At 47.1% G+C, this 22,932-nt stretch overlaps 1 protein-coding gene across 2 annotated transcripts; it reads right to left on the bottom strand.

Annotated features, from left to right (window-relative positions):
* Positions 1 to 2,154: 2,154 nt before the first annotated feature.
* On the bottom strand, positions 2,155 to 17,557 carry PRNP (prion protein). Of its 2 annotated transcripts, XM_019462610.2 has the most exons (3): positions 17,370 to 17,539; positions 14,603 to 14,700; positions 2,155 to 4,509 (listed from the first exon to the last, which is right to left on the bottom strand). In XM_019462610.2, exon 3 carries the CDS (start codon positions 4,497 to 4,499, stop codon positions 3,717 to 3,719), a length of 783 nt encoding a protein of 260 aa, XP_019318155.1. In that variant the 5' UTR covers positions 4,500 to 4,509; positions 14,603 to 14,700; positions 17,370 to 17,539; the 3' UTR covers positions 2,155 to 3,716. The 2 variants fall into 2 exon arrangements, with proteins under 2 accessions (XP_019318155.1, XP_019318157.1); XM_019462612.2 differs by lacking the exon at positions 14,603 to 14,700 and having other exon boundaries at positions 17,370 to 17,557.
* Positions 17,558 to 22,932: the final 5,375 nt, after the last annotated feature.

The following is a 22,932-nucleotide window of genomic DNA, read 5'->3' as shown; positions in this document are numbered from 1 at the left end:
ATGGCTTGAGGACATTTGACAAACTAATGACTCTTGCAAAATCCTTCCCTAGTTTCCCCCTAGAAGCCTGAGGGAAGGGCTGCTGCTAACAGCTGCAGGCCCTGGAGGAAGAAAAGAGTCCAAAGGACAGCTTGCAGCCCGTGGCTGCCCTCTCCTCTCTCCACCTGGATCCAGCCAGCACTTTGTAGGGACCTCAGGTTCGTGGGTGTGGGCACCGCGGCCCATGTATCCAAGTTCTTTCTGAGCTCCCTTCCCCCACAGCCACCCCTGGCTATCTCTCTGACATTGAGGTGTGTATACCCACGGTGTCCACCTGCGGAAGGTCGAGCAGATAAGAGGACTGTATGAACCTTGGAAGTTGGTTTGGGGCCATTTGGTGGAGAATTCCAGCATCCTCGGTACTCAGAATCTAGTCTAGGAAAGGGGGGCAGTGGACTCTACGTGCAGGCCTAGAAGGGGACCCTTTGAAGTACACAGCGAGGGCAGGGGCCCCAGAGCTCCAGCCTGAGGGCTATGAGAAGCCAGTGTCTCATGTGGCCTGGGAGGGGGTGGGACAGTGATGGGCCCTCCAAGGCCTAACTCCCTGTCCCATTTGGCAAGGCCGGAGTCTGGGGAAGCTCAGGTTCTGGCTGAGATTAAGGCTCCCACCATGGTGGGAAGCAATACAAACCCAAATTTCCATCCAAAGCAGCGGACACTTACTTATTTGGTTTCAGCCCCAGAGAGGTGGGAAACACAAGTTGACACGTGACACTTCCCCAGAAGAAACCTCTCTGGGAGTTAGAATCAGTTAAGTCAATTGTTTTCAAATTGTTTTTTTCCTTTCTTTTTTTAAATGTTGATTTTTGAAAGAGAGAGAGAGAGAGAGAGTGGGAGAGACAGTGAGTGGGAGAGGGGCAGAGAGAGAGAGGGAGACACAGAATCTGAAACAGGCTCCAGGCCCTGAGCTGTCAGCACAGAGCCCGATATGGGGCTAGAACTCATGAACCGTGAGATCATGACCTGAGCCTAAATCGGACGCTTAACCACTGAGCTACCCGGGTGCTTTTTTTTTTTTTAAAAGAGAAAATTCTTTTAGCACAACTCACGGGAGTTGGGAAGTAACAGGAAGAAAATACGGGGCCTGAGGTACATGGTATATCAGGGACTTCGGCTCTCTGAGTATCTATGCTTTGGACATTTGAAGTCTTCTCAGCGGGCCACTCTTGAGAAACTATGATCGACAGGTAATGAAGTTTATTTTTAAAGAATTAGGAAAATGGCCCAAACTGAAAATAGTTCTAGAAATTTTTATGTTCGGGATTAAGTTTGAGGCTTACTCATGGATGAGTCATGCTTTTGAAACTTAGGTGTCCGTTCCAGCAGTTTTGCGAGCGATAGGGTTCCGACGCGTGGACTTCTTTCTTGCCGTTTTTAGTACAAAGTTGATGCTGCGATCGCTACTGGATATTGGCATTTCCTAAGGTATTAACAAATACTGTGAGTTCAACCACCGTCATTTCCGTGATTACTCCTGCTCTTGGTAAACTACAGTTGTGAGAGAAAGCCTGCCTTGGAAAATGGAGAGAAGCATGGGGGGTGGGGGTGGGGGGGTGCCCTACACTTGTGAGGAGCGCAGGAAACGAGTATGGGACTTGAAGCACTGTGACAAATGAGTGGCCTTTGTGGACCTGAGGTGTTAAATTTCAGCCCAAAGGGAGGGACTGCCCCTGGGGCTCCCAGGGTCTGGGAGATTTTATGAGCTGAGACTGGGGGTGAAAGGGGTGTGTGTGTGTGGGGGGGGCAATCAAGTTGGTACCTGAGAGCCTGTTCAGTTCCAATTTAGTCAAGAAAATCCTCTATTTCAAAATCCAGGACAGAAAAGCAGCTTCCAGAGTGCCAGGACTGTCTTCCTCCGCTGCAATAGTGCCTTTGGCATCTACCCAGTGCCAAGGACACTCAAGATATTTGCAGAAAAAATGAAAAGGTAGCCGGGAGCAGCTGGCATGTGTGCCCGGAGCACAGCTGATGGCAGGATTGCGAGCGGGTGCAGGGGACACTGGTCACCACAGGGGCGTGGGGACTGCACGAGCCGCTTTGTTCCAGTTCACCCCCACAATGACCCTGCCGACACAGGGCACAGTGGAGAACATCACTGCCAACACCACAACACGCTCACTTAGCTCCTGTTTAATTCTGGTCCAGATATAGAACATTTATACAATTTTTTATACAAGTGCATGCAAAGTTACAAATATAGAAAATATAAAGTACATGCATATTTCAAAGATCCACGATGGATCTTTATACAAAACTATTCAGTGCACATGTAAGCCTGAGGACCACGCAAAAGGGTTTTCTACGTATTAAGTATTTAGTACCTTACAAAAACAGGTGGTACGATAGATCAGATAGATGTTAACTCCTCTAACCCAAATTTCTATGTTGGTCATACACAATATATATATATATATATATATATATATAATAATTTTTTTTTTTTTTTTACATCAAATACCCGCACAGTGCAAGCCAGTAACATTGCAGGATGGTAATTTATCAGCTAGGTGACAATAATGAATGATCCAGACAATAATTTTACCTTAAATAACAGTAACAGAATTCTTTTTTTCCACTCTGAATGGATATTTCTGTCATCTGCCACCTAAGGTATTTTTGGGGATGGCCAAACCAGGACTTGACGCAATTCTGGCTTTTGACAGTTATGACACAGCAATGGAGAAATGCGAGCACTTCTTTTGTCTACTAATCATTTTCTTCATTGTGTAATGCTCTGGGAGAACGGTATTTTCACGCTGCATCTTCCTCTATGTCAAAATGGGTCTGGTGCCCAGGTAAATGACCAAAGATTTGCTCTCAGTGCCCAGAAAGTGGTGCAATTTTTTACTGCCCTACTTCTCTACAGTTTAGGTTATGAAAGAAAGGAATGCCACGAGTAGGCGCTTTAAACGTCCAAGCCGGGAGCCCGCCTCCAAGGGCACCAAGTGTTGGGCTATTTTTTAGTCTTTTTGTGTTGTTGGTTACGCGCGTTCCCTGTGAAAACCTCGTCTGCCGAGGTCTAGTGCCTCTTGACACAATAGCTGCTGTGTAGCCCACACTGCAAAATGCAAGACTCTGTCCCAGCTCTGTGCAGACACACGGCACGTGCTCTCTGGCGCGCTGAGCCTGGGCCCAGGAGCTAAGGATCTCTAGTTTTGTTTTTTGAATGAGCATCATGTGGCCATGATACTCAAATTTGGCAGAAATGCTCTCTGAACGGGGAAATGTAGTCAGGTTCTCTTAAAACGGGTGAGAAAAATGTCCCACGTTGCCGTGAAATCACGGCTAAGGTGGGGCATTAGTGTACTGAGCTCTAGCTGGGGAAGGAGCCGGAGGTACTCAGGCGAAGGTACTTGAAGGCTGTTTTGAGAATCGATTTCGCCTCAATCTGCCGCACTAGACAAAAAAAGGAGCCCTAGATCAACCAATGATTATTTGTTGTTGTTATTCCCAGCCCAGCACTAGCACTGGCCCATGAAGGACTCAATCCCTCGGGGCTCGAATAAATAGCATCCTGGGTCTGCTCTACATTTCCCGGGGCCATCGGTGCCAAGGGTATTAGCCTATGGGCGATAGAGAAGCAGGAATGAGACACCATCACTACAGGGCTGTAGGTAGACACCCCCTCCCCCAACCCGTGAAAGATGAAGAAGATGGGGAAGACGGCAAGGCCGCCCTCAACCCCCGATCAGGAGGATGAGGAGCGAGAGGAGGAGAATCACGGGAGGTGGGGAGAAGAGGATGGCGCTCGCCCCTCTTTGGTAGTAGGCCTCAGACTCTTTCTGGTACTGGGTGACGCACATCTGCTCCACCACGCGCTCCATTATCTTCATGTCGGTCTCCGTGAAGTTCTCCCCCTTGGTGGTGGTGGTGACCGTGTGCTGCCTGACCGTGATGTTGACGCAGTCGTGCACAAAGTTGTTCTGGTTGCTGTACTGATCCACTGGCCTGTAGTACACTTGGTTGGGGTAGCGGTACATGTTTTCACGGTAGTAACGGTCCTCGTAGTCGTTGCCAAAATGAATGAGGGGCCGGTTCATGGCACTCCCCAGCATGTAGCCGCCGAGGCCCCCCACTACCGCCCCGGCTGCCGCGGCTCCTGCCATGTGCTTCATGTTGGTTTTCGGCTTACTGGGTTTGCCCCACTGACTGTGGGTGCCACCACCTTGACCCCAGCCACCGCCGGCGTGGGGCTGTCCCCAGCCGCCGCCGGCGTGGGGCTGTCCCCAGCCGCCGCCGGCGTGGGGCTGACCCCAGCCGCCGCCGGCGTGGGGCTGACCCCAGCCGCCGCCGCCCTGGGGTGGGTAACGGTTGCCTCCAGGACTGCCCTGCCCCGGGTACCGGCTCCCCCCAGTGTTCCATCCTCCACCAGGCTTCGGCCGCTTCTTGCAGAGGCCCACGTCACTCCATGTGGCCACAAACAGAACCAGGATCCAGCCGCCTATGTGGCCTTTCACCATGACGATGTATCTGCAAAATGAGAAGGGCGTCAGCATCTTACGTTCATGTTGGAACCACTCGGCGCTTGCTGCGTAATGAATGAACGCTCGAGTGAGAGCGTCTGCATGTTGGTCACAAAGGCTCTCCACTCCTACCTCTCCTCTGTGGCACTTATGACAAAAGTAATGTCAAATAAAGCGTTAACACAGCTTTGTCCTTCTCTAAGGACAAATTTGTCCTTCAGATCATTTCTGGCTCTGTTTCCTGGAAACCTGATGGCGATGGAATGTTAGCAATGTTGCTTATGGTAAAAATAACCCGATTGATAAAGTGCGTCTGGTGGGTCTGCCATAGCTTTGAGCATCCCTAGAGGGGTGATTGCTGTAACCAGGCATGTCCTTGTGGGAACCCTGGAAGCAGTGCCCCTTTGGGGCTGTCACGAGGGACGCCAGATCCTGCAAGGTCTGGGGCTTCTACATGAAGGGGAACTCTTCACCCACCAATACGGGCCTCATTCCCTTGAACCCAAGGAGTTACTTGTAGGGGCTGGGAGTGGAGGCAAGTCCCTGGCTGCTGTGTGGACTGCTACGAGGATCCTGGTGTGGCCCCTTCTGGAACCTTCTGGGAACTTGGTGTGGCCCCTATGGAAGTCTTGTGAGCTAGGAAGCCCCCCCGCCGGTTGAGTTTGCAGTAATTAAATGACTTTGAAAATCGCTGGTTCATGTCTTCTTTCATCTGCGGGAATGAATGTCAGCAGGGAGCGAGTCCTGTTTGCTGCTCTCTCCTCGGGACCTGGGGTGGCACCTGGCAGAGCAGGCCCACGATAGGTGTTTGTGCGTGAAGGAATTCATACCCTCACAACGTGTAAGTGCCGGCAAGAATCTCCTCAAAGTAATTCTCAATACAACAGTTTTTGGAAACGGGAAACATGCAGGATCTTGCAAGCCTGCTTGTCAATTCATCTTTTCTTCTATAAAAAGGGCTGCTCAAAGCAGGTCAGAAATGGCCGTGTCCACAACATTTGCGGATACTCAGTCACTGAATGAGTTTTAGTTCGGCATTTAATGGCTTATGAGTGACTTATTTTCTAACTGTTGGTACAAAAGAAACCGGTCTCACATACAATGACCAGCACAGCTTAGGACTAAACCAGCCACGTATCCTGGATAATGACTGATGACCCTCTACAGAATGCACGTTCATCAAACTAAAAACCTCCCTTCCGATTAAATACCTTATTTCCCCTGGGTGCTCCGTTCCAAGCGCAGAGATCAAAGACACACACACACATGCAGGGGAAGGAGAACGATGCAGTAAGTAAATGAATTCACATCTTGTTTACGCTTCTACTATCATTACTGAAAATCTCGGTGGCCATAAGTGAATAAAAATATATCTGAAAGTTACAAGCCAAGTTCAACTGCTCAGATCATGCCAGTCAGGATTTTTGGAGGCTCTTCTGGGTAGGGTTAGAGGGGCAGGGTCCTGAGACACGTCGGCTGGCCTTCTTCTGGCACCCTCAGCACGAGTCCCCGGTGCCCAGCCTTCTACAAGCCTGCTCCCCGGGGGTATTCTTCACTTGCACACAGGCTCCAGCTCTCGGCCTCCGTGCTGCCCACACTTCTGCTCACACACTGCAGGGAACTGAACTAGGGGAGTGTCGCCCCAGTCAACATTTCCCAATTTAATGGAGTTTTATGTCAACAACTACTTTGTTCACCCCAATGAGCCGAACCCAGCCAACACCGTGGAGTTATTCTTGAATTTCCTCTTTCTCACAGGACATGATGATTCTACCAGCAAATCTTATCAGCTCTATACTGAAAATAAATCCTAAATCCCAAAACCACTCACATTTCCCGACACTACTTAGTATCGTAAGTGAAGCATCTACTGCTCCTGGACGGGCTCTTTCAACAGCCTCCAACCAGCCTCCCTGCTTTCCTCAGGCCCCCACTGTGTGTTCTCTACTCAGCAGCCCAGGGCTCACACAACCTTTTAATATGTAGCTCACACCATGCCTCTTCCCTTCCCCACAAGTGGCACTCTTTCATGCCCAGGGTAAGACCCCAAGTCCTGACCATGCCGGCGGGGCCCCACATGACCTGCCTCCGGCTGCTTGCCTCTCTGGCCTCCTCCTGCTCCCCAGACTTAATAAGCACTTTCCCATCTCAGGGCCTTTGCACCTGCTGCTCCTAGGACTGGAAGGTTCTCCCTCCACAGTTACTCATGTGGCTCAAGTTTGCTCTAATGTCACCTCTGCAGGGCTGCCCATGCCACTCTACCTAAGCCAGCACCCTGCATCCTATCCCCTTATCCTGCTTCATTTTTTTTTTTGGGGGGGGGACGGGGGGAGGAAGAGAGAAAGAAAGAGAGAGAGAAAGAGACAGAATCCCAAGCAGGTGCCATGCTCATCACAGAGCTTGATGTAGGGCTCAGTCTCATGACCACGAGATCATGACCTGAGCCGAAATCAAATGTCAGACCCTCAACGGACTGAGCCGCCCAGGCGCCCCTCCTGCTTCATTTTTCTCCAGAGCAGGGATGCTTACTTGACATCTACGATTTATTATTTGCTTCCTGTTCACCTTCTCCACGGGAGTGCAGGCCACCCCAGGGCGGGAGTTTTGTTTTGTTCACAGCTGGGCCCCAGGTGCGTAAACACAGTGCCTGACTTACACAATAAATGCTGAGTGAATGGAGGAGTGTGAACATATCTGTTATAAAGCATAAGAAATAACCAAACTAAAAATCAAATTGTTACAAGAGTGAACCATATTTATGAATTTTCACAACACTCTTTCCTGCAATGGCCGGCTGTCTAACAACTATGATCCACTTATCTAAAGGTTGACCTCACCTGCCATCTGGACTCTGGCTGGATGGCGATGTTACCTGATATGGTTGAGGCAGCTGGAAAAGCAGGTAGCAAGGGAAGTAACACTGAGGCTGGCTTTGAACATGCCCTGCCCAAGGCTGTAAGAGTCCCAGCTCTATAAGTGCGTGCAGGTATGTGAGTAGACGGTGACACCACATAGTAAAGGCGGCACAGAGAGGGACTCGGTCCTCGGGAGGACCGGGACACGGGACGTGGAAGGGGGCACAGAGCATTCAGAGTGGAGACAGGCAGTGAGATAGAGTGTCAGCAGGACTGGGGGCCGCAGGTGGCTTCATTGAAGTGGGGCCTTCATGTGCAGCAGAGAGGCAGGCGGGGTCAGGCAGGAAAGGGCCTCACCAGCAAGCTGAGCAGACACCCCCACTGCCTTGGGACAGTCTACACCCATTGTTCCTGGTGCTAATATTAAGAGCGCCCCTTTCATTCTCAAGAGTGCCCCAGTATGTTAACACAGGCAGCCTAATTATAAAGCATATTAAGTAGTCTGGACTTGATCCTGAAAGTACTAAGGAGCCAGTGATGAGTTCTGGGTTCTCCCTGAGAAAGAACATTGTGGAGAATGGACTGGGGACTGTGTGTGTGTGTGTGTGTGTGTGTGTGTGTGTGTGGACACAGGGAAACTAGTTTCAAGGCTACTGTAGTGATTGAGGTAAAAGATGGAGGCCTTGCCAGGGAAGGAGATGGTCTCCTTGCATGGATGGTGTGCGTTAGAAGGCAGCTTCTAGAGGACTTGGTGTTTGTTGTGGAGGATGGGAGCCTGGAAGAGCCGAAGTGGCACCCAGGCTTGTGGACTGGACAACTGCATGGACAGAACACAGAAGTGTGGGGCAGGTCTCGGGGGAGGTAAATGAGGGGCTTGGCTTTAGCAACACTCTTACTAAGCTGTGTGTGCCATGGCACGCATTGCTGCCCAGTACTTTATTAAAGCCAAATACTGGATAAACCAGGCTAATCACAGAATATCTGAGGACAAGACCATTTGGAGATGAGGATCAGTTGAGAACAACAAAAGCAACATTTAGTTATGAAAAGTTATTAAAAATAACAGCTACAGTTTGAAGTATAGAACCATTTCTAAAGGTAAGTGGGACGCAAAACTTACAGAAGACCTTGGAGAGTTTCTTTCTGTTTGTGATAAAATTGGGAAGATCTTCTATTATTTAATGCAAACCTCTCACTCTACAAATTAGGCTACCAAGATTCAGAGAAGTGAGGTGACAATAGCCATGATTACAGTGCCGGTTAGTAAAATCGCTGGGGATGGAGATTGGGATTCTGAGTCCCTGGCTGTGCTAGGATACTATTCCTATAAGATACTCTCTGTGAACAGTCAGGTTGTAGCCCAATCCTCTGGTACATTTCGAGACATTAAGTATGTCAAAGGTCAACAGCTCTTTATCACTTTAAAAAAATACTCTTAGCAGACTAGGAATAGGAGGAAACTCCCCTAACCTGATAAACGTTATATAACAAAACCAGTAAACACACTTAGTGGATAGCCTCTGAAGGCACTCCTGTCCGAGATCAAAAATAAGACAAGGACGTCCATCATCACAGTACTGAAGGTCCCGTTCAATGCCATATGCAGAGACAAAGAAGTAGCCAGGGCAAGAAATGCAAGGAAAGAGCCAGCTGTCGTTATTTGCAGTTAAGGTGATCACACAACAGAAAACCCAACAGACTCATCAGAAATGACATGAGACCCAGTTCTAGAGTTCAGCAAGGCTGTGGGATACAAGACTGGCCTAGAAAAATCAATAGCATTTCTCTACACCAGCAGGAATCAACTAGAAAAAAAAAAAAATCACAGTAGCGAAACCAAACTGTAAAATTTCCAGGAACGGATTTAACTGAGAAAAAATAAGACCGGGGAAACAATTTTTTAACTCCAATAAAGAACACTGACGATGATCTGTAAAAATGGAAAGGTATTCATGGCTTTGACTGGGATGACTCAGTATTAGAAAGATATCTGTCAATGACCCCCCCCACCCAAGTGAATCTATAATTTCAACCAAATGACAAAGTCTACCTGGATTTTTTGAGGAGTTCGATAAGCTTACAAGGTGAAGGAATGTCCATGAATAGCAAACTCCACCTTAAAAAGGAAGAGAGAGGAATCTACTGCATCAGATATAAATCCTACTACAGAGCCATAGCAGTAGAGACCGCACAGAAGTCTAGGAACAAACCAATAGACCAACGCGAGTAGAAGATAAACCCTTGAATATATACTTTAGCAGGGACTTGATATACAATAAAGCAGGTACCACAAACCATTGGAGAAAGGAAGGTTGTTCAGCAGGTGCTTCTGGGAAACCGAAGAAAAAATAAAACTGGATCCCTAACGCCACATGCAAGAGCAGACTCTAGATGGAATACAGACCCAGCTGTGAAAGGAAAAAGTAGGTCATTAGAAGAAGACACAGGGGTGCCTGGGTGGCTCAGTCGGTTAAGTGTAGGACTTTGGCTCAGGTCATGATCTCGCGGTCCGTGAGTTCAAGTGCGGGAAGCCTGCTTGGGATTCTCTCTCTCTCTCTCTCTCTCTCTCTCTCTCTGCTCCTCCCCTACTTGCTCTCTCTCTCTCAAAATAGATAAACTTAAAAAAAAAAATAAAAGAAGAAAATACAGGTGTATGTCTATGTGACCTGGAGGAGGAGTAGGGAAAGGACTTTTCATTTTTTTTAATTAAAAAAAAAATTTTTTTAAATTTTATTTTAGAAAGAGACAGAGACGTGGGGGGTGGGAGGGAGGGGAGGGTGGGTGATGGGTATTGAGGAGGGCACCTTTTGGGATGAGCACTGGGTGTTGTATGGAAACCAATTTGACAATAAATTTCATATATTGAAAAAAAAAAAAGAAAGAGACAGAGACAAAGCATGAGCAGGGGAGGGGCGGAGACAGAAGGAAACACAGAATCTTAAGCAGCTCCAGGTTCTGAGCTGTCAGCACAGAACCTGACATGGGGCTCGAACTCATGAACCATGAGAGCAAAGCCAGAGTCAGACACTCAACTGACTGAGCCACCCAGGTGCCCCAAGGAAGGACTTTTTAAACAAAAAGCACACACCAAGAATAAGAATCTTATGACATGAAAGTTAAGGATTCTTGTTTAATGCTATGAAGAACACTACAGACAAAATTAAGAGAAGGAGTACATAATGGTAAAAAAAAAATATTTTTAGTATTTAAGACCAACAGAGTCTAGAACATTTCTAGAACTGACAAGGAATCCTTGCAAAGCAGTAAGAGACAGTAATTCCAACAGACAACAGGGCCACAAGATATAAAAACTGATCATTTATAAAAGAGGGAAAGCCAAAAGGGCATGAAAAGATATTCAAAATCATTAAGAATCAGATAAAATGGAACCAAAAAAAAAAAAAAAAAAGTCACTTACACTTGACACTCTAGCCGAAAAGAAAAAAATTACCAAACCAAACCAAAACCACAAGAGAGTTGGATGATGCCAAGAAGGCAGAGATGTGGGAATAAAGGAACCCATGTGACTATCAAAGGTGTGGGTGGTTTAACTGAACAGAAAGAATGAAAAGAAATTAAATGATTATTCAACTCAAAAAAGAAGAAAACAGAAAATTTCAAAATACAACATCATAGTTATAAAGAAATAAGAGATGAAATTAGAACTTAATAAATAAAACCCAGAAAAATGAGGAATTTTTTTTTCTTTCCTTCTTTCCTTCTTTCTTTCTTTCCTCCCTTCCTTCCTCCCTTCCTTCCTTCCTTCCTTCCTTCCTTCCTTCCTTCCTTCCTTTGATAGAGAGGGCGCAAGTAAGCAAGGGGCAGAGAGAGAGAGAGAGAGAGGAAGAGAGAGAGAGGAAGAGAGACAGAGAATCCCATGACAGACAGTCCCATGAGGGGCACAGAGGGAGAGAGATGGCGCAAGTGAACAAGGGACAGAGAGGGAGAGAGAAAGAGAATCCTATAAGGGACAGTCCCATGAGGAGCAGAGAGAGAGAAACTGGGAGGAAAGAAGGGAGAAAGAGAAAGAGAGAGAGAGGAGCGGGGCTCACTGGAAGCAAGGCTCGAACTTCTGAACAGTGAGATCACTGCCTGAGTCAGATGCTCAACCAACTGAACCACTCAGGTGCCCCAAGGAATTTCTAAATAAAATCAAATGACTTGAAAACGTAATAGAAACACAAGCACACACCACTACACAGAGCCACATGGGGAATTGGAAAGGCAAAATAACCTTAGAAAAGGAAGCCTTTAGGGGCACCTGGGTGGCTCAATCGGTTAAGCGTCTGACTTCGGCTCAGGTCATGATCTCGCGGTTTGTGGGTTGGAGCCCCGCACTGGGCTTCATGCTGACAGCTCAGAGCCTGAAGCTGCTTTGGATTCTGTGTCTCCCTCTCCCTCTGCCCCTCCCTACTCAAGCTCTCTCTCTCTCTCTCTCTGTCTCTCAAAAATAAATAAACATTGAAAAAAAATTAAAAAAAAAAAAAAAGGGAAGGCTTCAAAAGAGTAACAGCCTTCTATGTGTAGCTGTGTTCCATGAATTAAAATCTGTGGGATGGACTGCCTTTCTGTTAAAATATAAATTACAAATACTGACTTTAGAATTAATTCAGCCAACAAACATTTACGGAATAACTAGTATGGGCCAGTTTTTAAATAAATAGAAATTTTGAACTGACCACTAACCATAAGAGAAATGAAAGAAAAAGTTGTGAAAAATTATATAGTATAATGTAATATTTACAATACAACAACTCATTGATTCATTCAACAAATATTTTTTTAAGTTTATTTATTTTGAGAGAGAGAGGGAGAGAGGGAGAGAGGGAGAGAGGGAGAGAGGGAGAGAGAGAGAGAGAGAGATCGGGGGAAGGGCAGAGAGAGACGGGGGGAGAGAGAGAGAATCAGAGAATCCCAACATGGGGCTCAATCTCACCAACCGTGAGATCGTGACCTGAGCCGAAATCAAGAGGTGAACACTTAATCCGACTGGGCTACCCAGGCACCCCTCGTTCAACAAATATTTCAGTGTCTTCTAAGGTCCCAGCATTGTGTTAGTTGCTGGAGACACAATGGCGAGTAAGATATTTAGCTTGGTGGGTGATGTCATCTAGTGAAATGGGCAAAACTGGTGGGGAGTCCTGCTTGGAGGGAAACCGAGAGCTGTGGTTTGGACATGTTAACTTGGCAACATGTATGAGATGTTCAATTTAGGCAACTGTTTTAAGAACCTGGAGCCCAGCAGAGAGAATGGTTAGAGTGTCTTTACCTGAGCAACAGCGTCTAGAGCCAAGGGCTGATAAACAGGCCGACACTGAAACCCCAGCACTTCCAGTGTAGGGCTCACGCCCTTAGTCACCCAGCCTCCACCAATACGGGTGCCAAAATCCAGCAGAAAATACCGCCAAACTGATTTTGGCAGTTAGTAAAAGAAGAATACACTGTGACCAATAAGGATTATTTTAGGAATGCGAGGATGGCTCAAAATCAGTAAATCTATTAATAGGTTAAAGAAATAAAACTGTAAGATTCTCCGCAGATACTGAAAGTTTTCAATTAAAATCAACCACCAGGGGCGCCTGGGTGGCTCAGTCGGTTAAGCGTCCGACTTCAGCTCAGGTCACTATCTCTCGGTTTGTGAGTTTGAGCCCTGCGTCGGGCTCTGTACTGACAGCTCAGAGCCTGGAACCTACTTCGGATTCTGTGTCTCCGTCTCTCTCTGCCCCTCTCCCACTTGTGCTCTGTCTCTCTCTGTCTATCAAAAATAAATAAAGGTAAAAAAAAAAATCAACCTCCATTCTTATTTTTAAAAAGGTGGGGTTGGGGGTGGGGTGGGGTTGGGGTTGGTGCCTGGGTGGCTCAGTCGGGTTAAGTATCTGACTCTTGATTTCAGTTCAGGTCAGGTCATGATCTCAAGGTTTGTGCGATCGAGCCCCATGCTGGGCTTTTTGCTGACAGCATGGAGCCTGCTTGGGATTCTCTTTCTCCCTCTCTGTCCCTCTGCCCACTCTCAAAATAAATAAATAAATAAATAAGTAAACAAACAAATAAGCATTAAAATAAATAAGAGCATGTGGCCTTGGTGCATGAGCAGATGGCAAAGCAATGGAACTCGAGAGAAGGCATGTAAAAGATCCATGAATTACCCCATTTATACACAGGGATACGAGAGTCAGAGCTGGTAGGAACTAGCCTAATGGTCATGTGCCAGGGGCCAAACTTCTAATACTTAGAACACGTTATAACTCGAAACTTAACTGGCTAAATTGGGAAGTGGTACCAAACAGCTTCCCCCACCCCCAAAGTCCCCGGGGAGATTCCTCATCTTACCAGGGCAAAGTAGAACCTTGTCCTATTTTCATCTTTTTGAGGTCACTGCCCCTTAAAGAATCTGACACAAACTCGATAAGATTTTGCAAAAACACTTTGGGATGTGGGGTTTCATGGGTACCTGAGGCCCAGGTCTGGACTGAACAGGACCCCCAACCCAGTCCATCACCAGAACTGCCTGAAGCGCTTTTAAAAAGCAACACTGCAGGTGCCTATCCCAGGCCCGGAGCCTGTGAGTGTCTAGCAATGGGATTTGGGGATTTATAGAAGCTACCCAGGGAACTGCACTCCCAACCAGGCTTCAGAGCTAGGTCCTCAGGAGCACAACACTGAACCACATTTATAATGCTTTTCGTGAAGGGGCACGCTTCCCTGGCAGTGATCACACACACAGTTTAACAGCATTAAGTACAACACAGCTGAAGAAAAAGGATTAACAAACCGGAAAAAAATAAAATGCTCCCAACTGTAAGTCCTGCTACCCACACTATTCGCTGAGGATTATTTTCCAGTGTAGCACAGTCACTGGGTGAGATGCAGGGGCAATCTGAATGTTTAATACAAAGCAGTTCACAGCTGCTACAGGTGCCTTAGAAGAGGAAGTAAGATCTGAAAGGGAGAATGGAATTTTTTTTTTTTTTAAATCTTTATTCATTTTTGAGAGACCGAGTGTGAGTAGGGCACGGGTCAGAGAGAGAGCGAGATACAGAATCGGAACCAGGCTCCGGGCTCCGAGCTGTCAGCACAGAGCCCGATGCGGGGCTCGAACTCACAGGCTGTGAGATCATGACCTGAGCTGAAGTTAGACGCCCAACCGACTGAGCCACCCAGGCACCCCATCCAGACCCTTATTTTCTATGACAGTTGGACACTTTCAACCTTCAGAAGACCAAAGAGATTCCACAGGGTACATACGTCTGTCGTGGCTCAGCTGAGCTGGGATTGTGCCTCTGAGAAGACTGGCTGCTTCGGCTTGGCTAAAGTTATTCAGTTTTCAAATATATTCGGGAGTCCTTAAAAACAACAAAAAAGAAAAAACTAGAATTGATAAATAAATCTAAGAACTGATTCCTTAAAAGAAAAACCTAATATATATATTACTAAACTAATAAATCTACTCAAGAAAAAAATGAGACAATATTTGAAAAAAAAAAAGAATGAGATCATTTTAAAAAGCAGCAAACAGGGGCACCCGGGTGGCTTAGTCAGTTAAGCGTCCGCCTTCAGCTCAGGTCATGATCTCGTGGTTAGAGAGTTCGAGCACCACATCCGGCTCTGGGCTGACAGCTCAGAGCCTGGAGTCGGCTCTGGATTCTGTGTCTCCCTCTCTCTCTGCCCTTCCCCCACTCGCACTCTTTCTCTCTCTCTCAAAAGTAAATAAACATTAAAAAAATAAAAATAAAAAGCAGCAAACAGGACACAGCTTTCCCTCCTTCACACACAGAAAGCTGTGGGTCTGTATCATTTTATATATTGAGACATATGTGACCAATTTAAAAAACTGTATTATTTAGTAAAAGCAAATACTAACAAAAAAGAACATTAAAATCACCTCTAACTTCTATTAAAATGTCCATTTTTTGGTGCTTTTACTTTCAGATTTTCCACATATGCATTCACATTTGAGTAGTTTTGAAACCTGCATTTTGACTTGTCAGTTTCCCCCATATATCAGAGGCTCCAAAATCATGACTTTTGATGGTTACATAATGTTCCTTCCAGTTAATGTGCCATGATTTTCTGAGCTACTGCCCTGCTGTTGTTTCCCAGTTGGTTCTAATTTTAGATCATTCTGCACCAATATGTGCCTGCTTCTGGCTTTTTTTCTTTTGTTTGCTTGTTTCTTCCATTGCAGGTAAATTCCCAGCAATAGGGTTTCTGGGTCACCATTTTAACTTCTTAATGAAAGCACTGCCAGATTGTTTTACAAAAAGTCTGCAATAATTCAGGACACCCAGAGGGGTGTGACTAGGAAAAGAATAAAGGTATATCACATAAATTTCACATAAGTTTCACATAAATTAATCTTGGCAACAAACTCGGATGCAGGTATCATTTCCTCTATCATTTCTTCTATTTTATGAATGACTAGAGGAGGATTATGAAATCAGGTGACCCTCCAAAGTCAGGAAGTCGGTAGCAGGGCCATCTTTCTAACTCCAAAGCCCCGCCACACCTTTGGAAAACCGAATATTCAAGTTTCATGGCAGTTTTCTTTCTTTCTTTTTTTTATTTTTAAGTAATCTCTATATACTCAAGGTGGGGTTCCAACTCACAACCCCAAGATCAAGAGTCACATGATGTACAGACTGAGCCAGCTAGGGGCCCCCTCATGGCAACTTTCTTCTAGGTGTTACTGTAACTATTACCGTTTTTGGTTTTGTTCATTTAATAGGTGTAAAATGATAATCCAGACTTCCTTTAATTTGCATTTTATTGTGTAAATCGCTCATCATTTCACCATTTTTCTATGATAATCTTGACATTTTCCTCTCACAAATATGAAAACCGTGTCAGATACAAAACACCCCCTAGCCCTCTGTTTTCCTTCCCTTTCCAGCTGGTTCTTTTTAAGAGCTCCCCGGTGGTCATGGAAGTTAAACTGTTCCCTATTGGTGATTTTTCGCTTTCTCCTTGAAGTCTGAGAGAGTTCTTCATTTTTCCAGAGGTCTGACCTCTTTATTCAATTTTCTGTTTCTATTTTTTTGGTAATTTGATTTGTAAACACCTTAATCCTATTCCACCTGGAGTTTTTTCGCCAGGAAAAGGGAAACATCTCAGATGTTCAGCATGTGGGGAAGTGTTTATTAAACCGTGATGCTCCGAATGGAAGAAAAATACGCAACCATGACCATAGTCACGATCAAGGCAGGAGCCGTGTGTCCCCGGCCACCTGGCACACCAGGCCTCGAGACCGGAGAGCCGGGCCACCCGAGGCCCCACCCCGCTGAGGGCCCCGCCCACGCCCACCCGCTCGGCCCACGCTCTACCGAGGGCTGGAGTGTGGGGCCGCCTCTCGGGGGGACCTCGCCGGCGAAGGGGGCCCCCAGGCGCCCGGACTCCCCTCCCGCCGAGGCCCCGGCTCCGGGCTGGCGCCCGCTCCCCACCCCCACTCCGCGCACCCTGGGGCGTCGGGTGGGGCCGGGCCCGGCGAAGGGCGTCCCCGGCCTCTGCCTGCCGGCGGGGAGGACGACCAAACGGCGAGCAGCCCGGAGCCCCGCGACTCCCCGGCGGCTCTGCCCGGAGCCGCTGGCGGGCCTTCTTGGGTTCCCCGGGCGCGTTTGCGCGAGGTGATCGCCACACCTCGCCGGACTTTCGGCCCCTCGGGCCGCGAACACGCTCTGGGCAGGACTAGACACCGTAGCAGATCGTCATCCCTCCCCAGGGGGCCAGGCCGGCCGCGTCCGCCGCCCCCAGCCCCAACCAGGAAAGCGAAACCAGGCGTTTTCGTCACCCGAAAACCCACGAGCACCCTGGGGCAGGCCGGACGCGCCCCGCGCCCGCAGGGAAGCCCCCTTCTCCTCACGGTCAAGGTCTGCCCCCGTCCCCCAAAGCCCCGGGTTCTCGCTCCCGGGTTCCGCGGCGCCTCCCCCCCCCACCCCCCCCTCCCGCCGCACCCCGGTGCTCCGGACCCCCGCCCCCGCCCCGCGCTGGGAGTCGACCAGGCGACTGGTCTGTTTACCTGCCTCGGTAGCACAGGGGAAGCTCTCCGCGCCGCGGCTGTCAGCGACTGGCGCGGAGGCTGGCGAAGCGCACCGCCCAGGATGACGGCAGGGGCGGGGAAGGGGGCGGCGCGTGCACCAATGACCACGCGGTCTCAGGCGCGCTCCCGTGCGACGCGGGCGGGCGGCGGGGGGTTTACTCCCGGAGGTGCGGAGCTGCCAAGGGCTCCCGGGCGTCTGAGTCTCCCTGAAAGGCGTGTTGGGATTCGCTTAAACGCTTGCACCGGCTGATGCCACCTCCCGGTGTCATCACTCCCTGACGTTGCTCATTGACTGTAAAAATCATCTTTAAAAAGAAATTCGGCCCGAAGCCCCAACTCCCCCGTTACATAATGGAGAGAATGAGACGTTAGGGAATGAGAAAGCAATTTCTGGAACTTTGGTAGCCAGGAATTTCTAGAGAGGAAAAATTTTTTGCTACCTTGGATTGAGCCCAGTTTTATGAATTTTCGCATAAATTCTTAAAATTTGAGGCCTAGGAAGAACATTGGCCATCACCGGTTCTTTGATTTACTCAGTTTCTGTTCCTTATTTTATGCAAGAGAGGTGATTTAGATTGTGACACGCACAGGGAAAAATGCACTCCATTTAATAAGTCCACTCACATCGCCTGTGGTAAACAGACGCGTTCTGTTTATTATTATTCCTGTTCGCATTATTCCTGCTAAGAAATTAGGTAGAGATTTGTCTCATGTAAAAGATGGTCAGGGATGAAGTGATAGAAGGATGGGAGTTAAGGTTTGGGGAACCATCTAAATTATAACCCTGAACTGGGTCACCTTTAAAGTGAAATGGGCACCAGTATTAATTAAGTAGGTCAGTGGGCATAAACCAAGACTGCTGGGAAAAATGGGACATCTAGTCCCCTTGTTATGGGCAAGAGGCCCCACTAAGTTTGTAAGAAAGGAGGTTATAAAACACTGAGACACCCATTGGAAACAGGATTTGGATTGCATACCCCTACTCCAGGGTGGATCACTTAAGTGGGAGGGGACAAGTGGGCAGGAAGGGGAGAAGTCAGAGACTACAGGGATGTGGAACAGTGCCTCCTGATGTTTATGTGAATGAGTGATGTTTATGTGAATGTGGGAGGGAAGTTGAAAGGTCAGCTGGGATGGGAAATGATAGGTCTGGAAAACATGGATGGCCATCCCTTGGGACGATTCAGTAACAGAGAACTGGACTTTGGCCAGTTAGAAAGGAACATTAGGCAAAAATGCTATGGCCATTTTCTATCCATCCAGTCTTACATAATGATTAGGATGACAGTACGTTTAGAGCCTTAGCTTCTTCCTTTGGAGATGGCTTATTGCCAGGTAGACTGGGAGCAGTGAGGCATCTCTCTGAGTCATAGCTGGGCTGGAGCCTGGAGTGAGGTGACCAGATCAGACTGGGCAAGGGGCTGGCTTCCCCCTGGCAGGAGGGACTCTGGAAAGCTTGGTTAGAAGACCCTAAAACTCGGTTGTTGTTTTTTTTCCTCCAAAGAATCCTGTGTCTGCTGGCCACATGCTCTCCCAGCAAGAAAGGGCTCAAAGGCAGAGGATTTCTTAAGGGGATTAGGGAACCAAAAGCAATTGCCCTATGTCCTATTCTGGCTATAATTGCTATGTAGCAACCACCCATAAAACTTAGTGGTTTAAAACAACCACCAGTTCCTTATGCCCATGGATGCTTGTTGGCCAAGGAGGTGAACAGGCACAGTGGGGACTTGGTTTCTCCCATGATGTCTGGGGCCATTGTAGACTCAAAGTCTCAGGGAGACTTGATAGCTGGAGGTTGGAATCACCGAAAGGCTCTTTCACTTGCATGGCTGGCACAGGAGCGGAACACTGGAAAATCAGGTGTGCTTATCAGAATGCCTATGCATGGCTTCTGCACGTGGCCTGGCTTCCCCCCAGCATATTGGTCTCAGTTTTGAAGGAATTCTTACATGGCTTCTTAGGACATGAGAGTTCCAGTGACGGCATGGAACCTGACTTGCAGCTTTCAACCTAGTCTTGGAAATCACATAACCTCGCTTCCACGGTACCCTATTGACCAAAGTAGTCACAGGTCCATCCAGATTCAAGGGGAGGGGACATAGACCCCCTTGGGAGTATGGAGGAGGAGTAGCAAAGGATTTGTGGCCATTTTTTTTTCATAGTTCAATATATTTTTAATATCTGATTTTTCTTTCCAAAGGCAATGTTTGCCAGTTGGGCAGTTGTCTTTTTATTTTTTAATTTATATTTAAATTTTAGTTAATATACAGTGAAAGACTGGTTTCAGGAGTACAATTCAGTGATACATCACTTACATGCAACACCCAGGGCTCCTCACAAGTGCCCTCTTTAATACTCATCACCCATCTTACCTCTCTCACCCACTTACCTCCATCAACCCTCAGTTTGTTCTTTATCCTTGTTTGTTTGTTTGTTTAATTTTTGGACTTTCTCCATAGTTTGGCTATTGTTGATAATGCTGCTGTAAATATCTGGGTGCACACACCCCTTTGAAACTATATATTTGTATCCTTTGGGTAAATACCAAGTCGTACAATTGCTGAATCATAGGGTAGTTCTATTTTTAATTTTTTTGAGGAACCTCCATACTGTTCTCCAGAGTGGCTGCACCGGTTTGCATTCCCGTCAGTGGTGCAAGAGGGTCCCCCTTTTCCTGCAACTTCACCAACACCTGTTGTTTCTTGTGTTGTTAAATTTAGCCATTCCAACAAGTGTAAAGTGGTATCTCATTGTGGTTTTGATTTGTAGTTGCCTGATGATGAGTGATATTGAGCATCTTTTCATGTGTCTGTTATGTCTGGATGTCTTCTTTGGCAAAGTGTCTATTCATGTTTTCTGCCCATTTGTTAACTGGGTTATTTGTCTTTAAAATAAATTACTAGTAAGTGTTTCCTATAGCTTTTGAGACCACCTGGCAGTAGTTACCAGTTAGCTCATCTGATTCAGAGTTCAAAGTCCATGACTGTGACCTTATTTATGATCCTAAGAATGAACCACAGGCCAAGAACTAGTTGACCTTTGGGTCTTTTTTTTTTTTTTCTTCAATATATGAAATTTATTGTCAGATTGGTTTCCATACAACACCCAGTGCTCATCCCAAAAGGTGCCCTCCTCAATACCCATCACCCACCCTCCCCTCCCTCCCACACCCCATCAACCCTCAGTTTGTTCTCAGTTTTTAACAGTCTCTTATGCTTTGGCTCTCTCCCACTCTAACCTCTTTTTTTTTTTTTTCCTTCCCCTCCCCCATGGGTTTCTGTTAAGTTTCTCAGGATCCACATAAGAGTGAAAACAAAGGTATCTGTCTTTCTCTGTATGGCTTATTTCACTTAGCATAACACTCTCCAGTTCCATCCACGTTGCTGCAAATGGCCATATATCATTCTTTCTCATTGCCACGTAGTACTCCATTGTGTATATAAACCACAATTTCTTTATCCATTCATCAGTTGATGGACACTTAGGCTCTTTCCACAATTTGGCTATTATTGAGAGTGCTGCTATAAACATTGGGGTACAAGTGCCCCTATGCATCAGTACTCCTGTATCCCTTGGGTAAATTCCTAGCAGTGCTACTGCTGGGTCATAGGGTAGGTCTATTTTTAATTTTCTGAGGAACCTCCACACTGTTTTCCAGAGTGGCTGTACCAGTTTGCATTCCCACCAACGGTGCAAGACGGTTCCCGTTTCTCCACATCCTCTCCAGCATCTATAGTCTCCTGATTTGTTCATTTTGGCCACTCTGACTGGTGTGAGGTGATATCTGAGTGTGGTTTTGATTTGTATTCCCCTGATGAGGAGTGACGTTGAGCATCTTTTCATGTGCCTGTTGGCCATCCGGATGTCTTCTTTAGAGAAGTGTCTATTCATGTTTTCTGCCCATTTCTTCACTGGATTATTTGTTTTTCGGGTGTGGAGTTTGGTGAGCTCTTTATAGATTTTGGATACTAGTGTGGCCATTTTTTAAAACTGCCATAATAGAGTTGGTGGTCTGGCCTATAAGATTCTTATGGGCTCTCATTGTCCTCATGAACAGCACTACGGGTAGGCAGCCCACAGGAGGAAGCTTTTACAAATGGCCCTACATCATTCTTTATCCCAACCTCATTCACAATTGCCTCCCCCATCACGGCAACTACCATACCCCATTATGAACAAGAAAGGTGATTTTCTAGATTGGTGGGGAGTGGAGTTTAAGGTCTGTCCTCTAGTGCTTCATCTTGTGGCCTCTCGGGCACCTGCTGTGCTGAAGTTCACAGCACTGTCAAGTCATTTTTGAGAATCTCCCTTTGCACCCCATCTGTCCTGGCTCCAAGGTATTGTCAATGTCATATAGATCCTTCTCAGCAAATATGAAGAAGCTAAGGAAGTCAAAGTCTAAATTCACTTGTTTGCAAAAGGAGAATTATTTCATTCAACGACCAACTTATAGAGCACCTAGTGTGAATTATACAGTTACAGTGTCTGACCTCAGACATCAAAGGGGAGCACGGGGAGCCACATAGAAAGTGATCAAGTCGTGCAGGGCCTAAGAGCCCATGACGAGGTATTTAGACTTTAATTAGATGTGACAGGAAGCCCTTGGAGATTAAGCAGGGAAATGATATGATCTGATTTAAGTTCTTAAAAGACCACTCTGGTTGTTGTGTGAGGCCTCAGGGGGAAAAGTGGAAACAGGGCCCGGAAGGTGGCTCTTGTCGTGGTCCAGGGGAGATAAAATGGTGGTTTGATCTAGGGTAGTAGTAGAGGAGGTGTTTTATCCGACATGGTAAAAAATGGACAAAGACCAAGTTTTAGAGGGCCCAGGTGTTAGAGAAGTTCCTTCCATGTCAGATACGTTGAATTTGAGATGCCTGTGTCACCCCCAGATGGATACGCCTGGGGATTCTGGAGTTTGGGTGGGTTCGTGCTGAAGATGTGCATTTAGAAGTTGTCAGTAGGTAGATCATTAGCAAAGTCACAGGCTTGGATAACATCTAGGGGGGGAAGGTGTGGCCAGGGAAAAGAAAAGGAATCCGCTCTGAACTGCCAAGAACTCTGGAAGTTTTCGATCAGCAGTTCTCCGTGGTTAGCGTGAGTCACCTAGGGGACTGGATAAAACACAGGTCCCTGGGTCCCACCCTGGAGATTCTGATCGGTACACGTGGGATGGGGTCCAAGGATCTTCATTTCTCACAGGTTCCCAGGTGCTGGTGCTGCACCACACTTGGAACTAGAGAGATCGTAGCTGGCAAGATAGACTGAGGAGTGAGAGCCAGTGAGGCAGAAGGAAATCAGGAAGGTCCCAGAAGCTGAGAGAGGAGAGTATTTCAAGAAGGCAGGAGTCAGCTGCTGTGACCAAATACAGTGGCAACAGGAAAGAGCTCGCTGGATTTGGTGACATAAAAGTCATTACTGGGGACTTGATGGGAGCAGTTTTGATAGAGTGATGGGGATAGACGTAAACTAAAAAGGGAATGAAAGTCACAGGCATAAAAGGCACAGCACAGAGAATGTAGTCAGTGGCCTTGTAACGGCATTG

Source organism: Panthera pardus, unplaced genomic scaffold, assembly GCF_024362965.1.
Source record: "Panthera pardus isolate Hobbes unplaced genomic scaffold, ASM2436296v1 HiC_scaffold_25, whole genome shotgun sequence".
In the NCBI taxonomy this organism is placed as follows: domain Eukaryota; kingdom Metazoa; phylum Chordata; class Mammalia; order Carnivora; family Felidae; genus Panthera; species Panthera pardus.
Note: the sequence above shows the minus strand (reverse complement) of the source record. Positions and strands in the feature narration are given on the sequence as shown.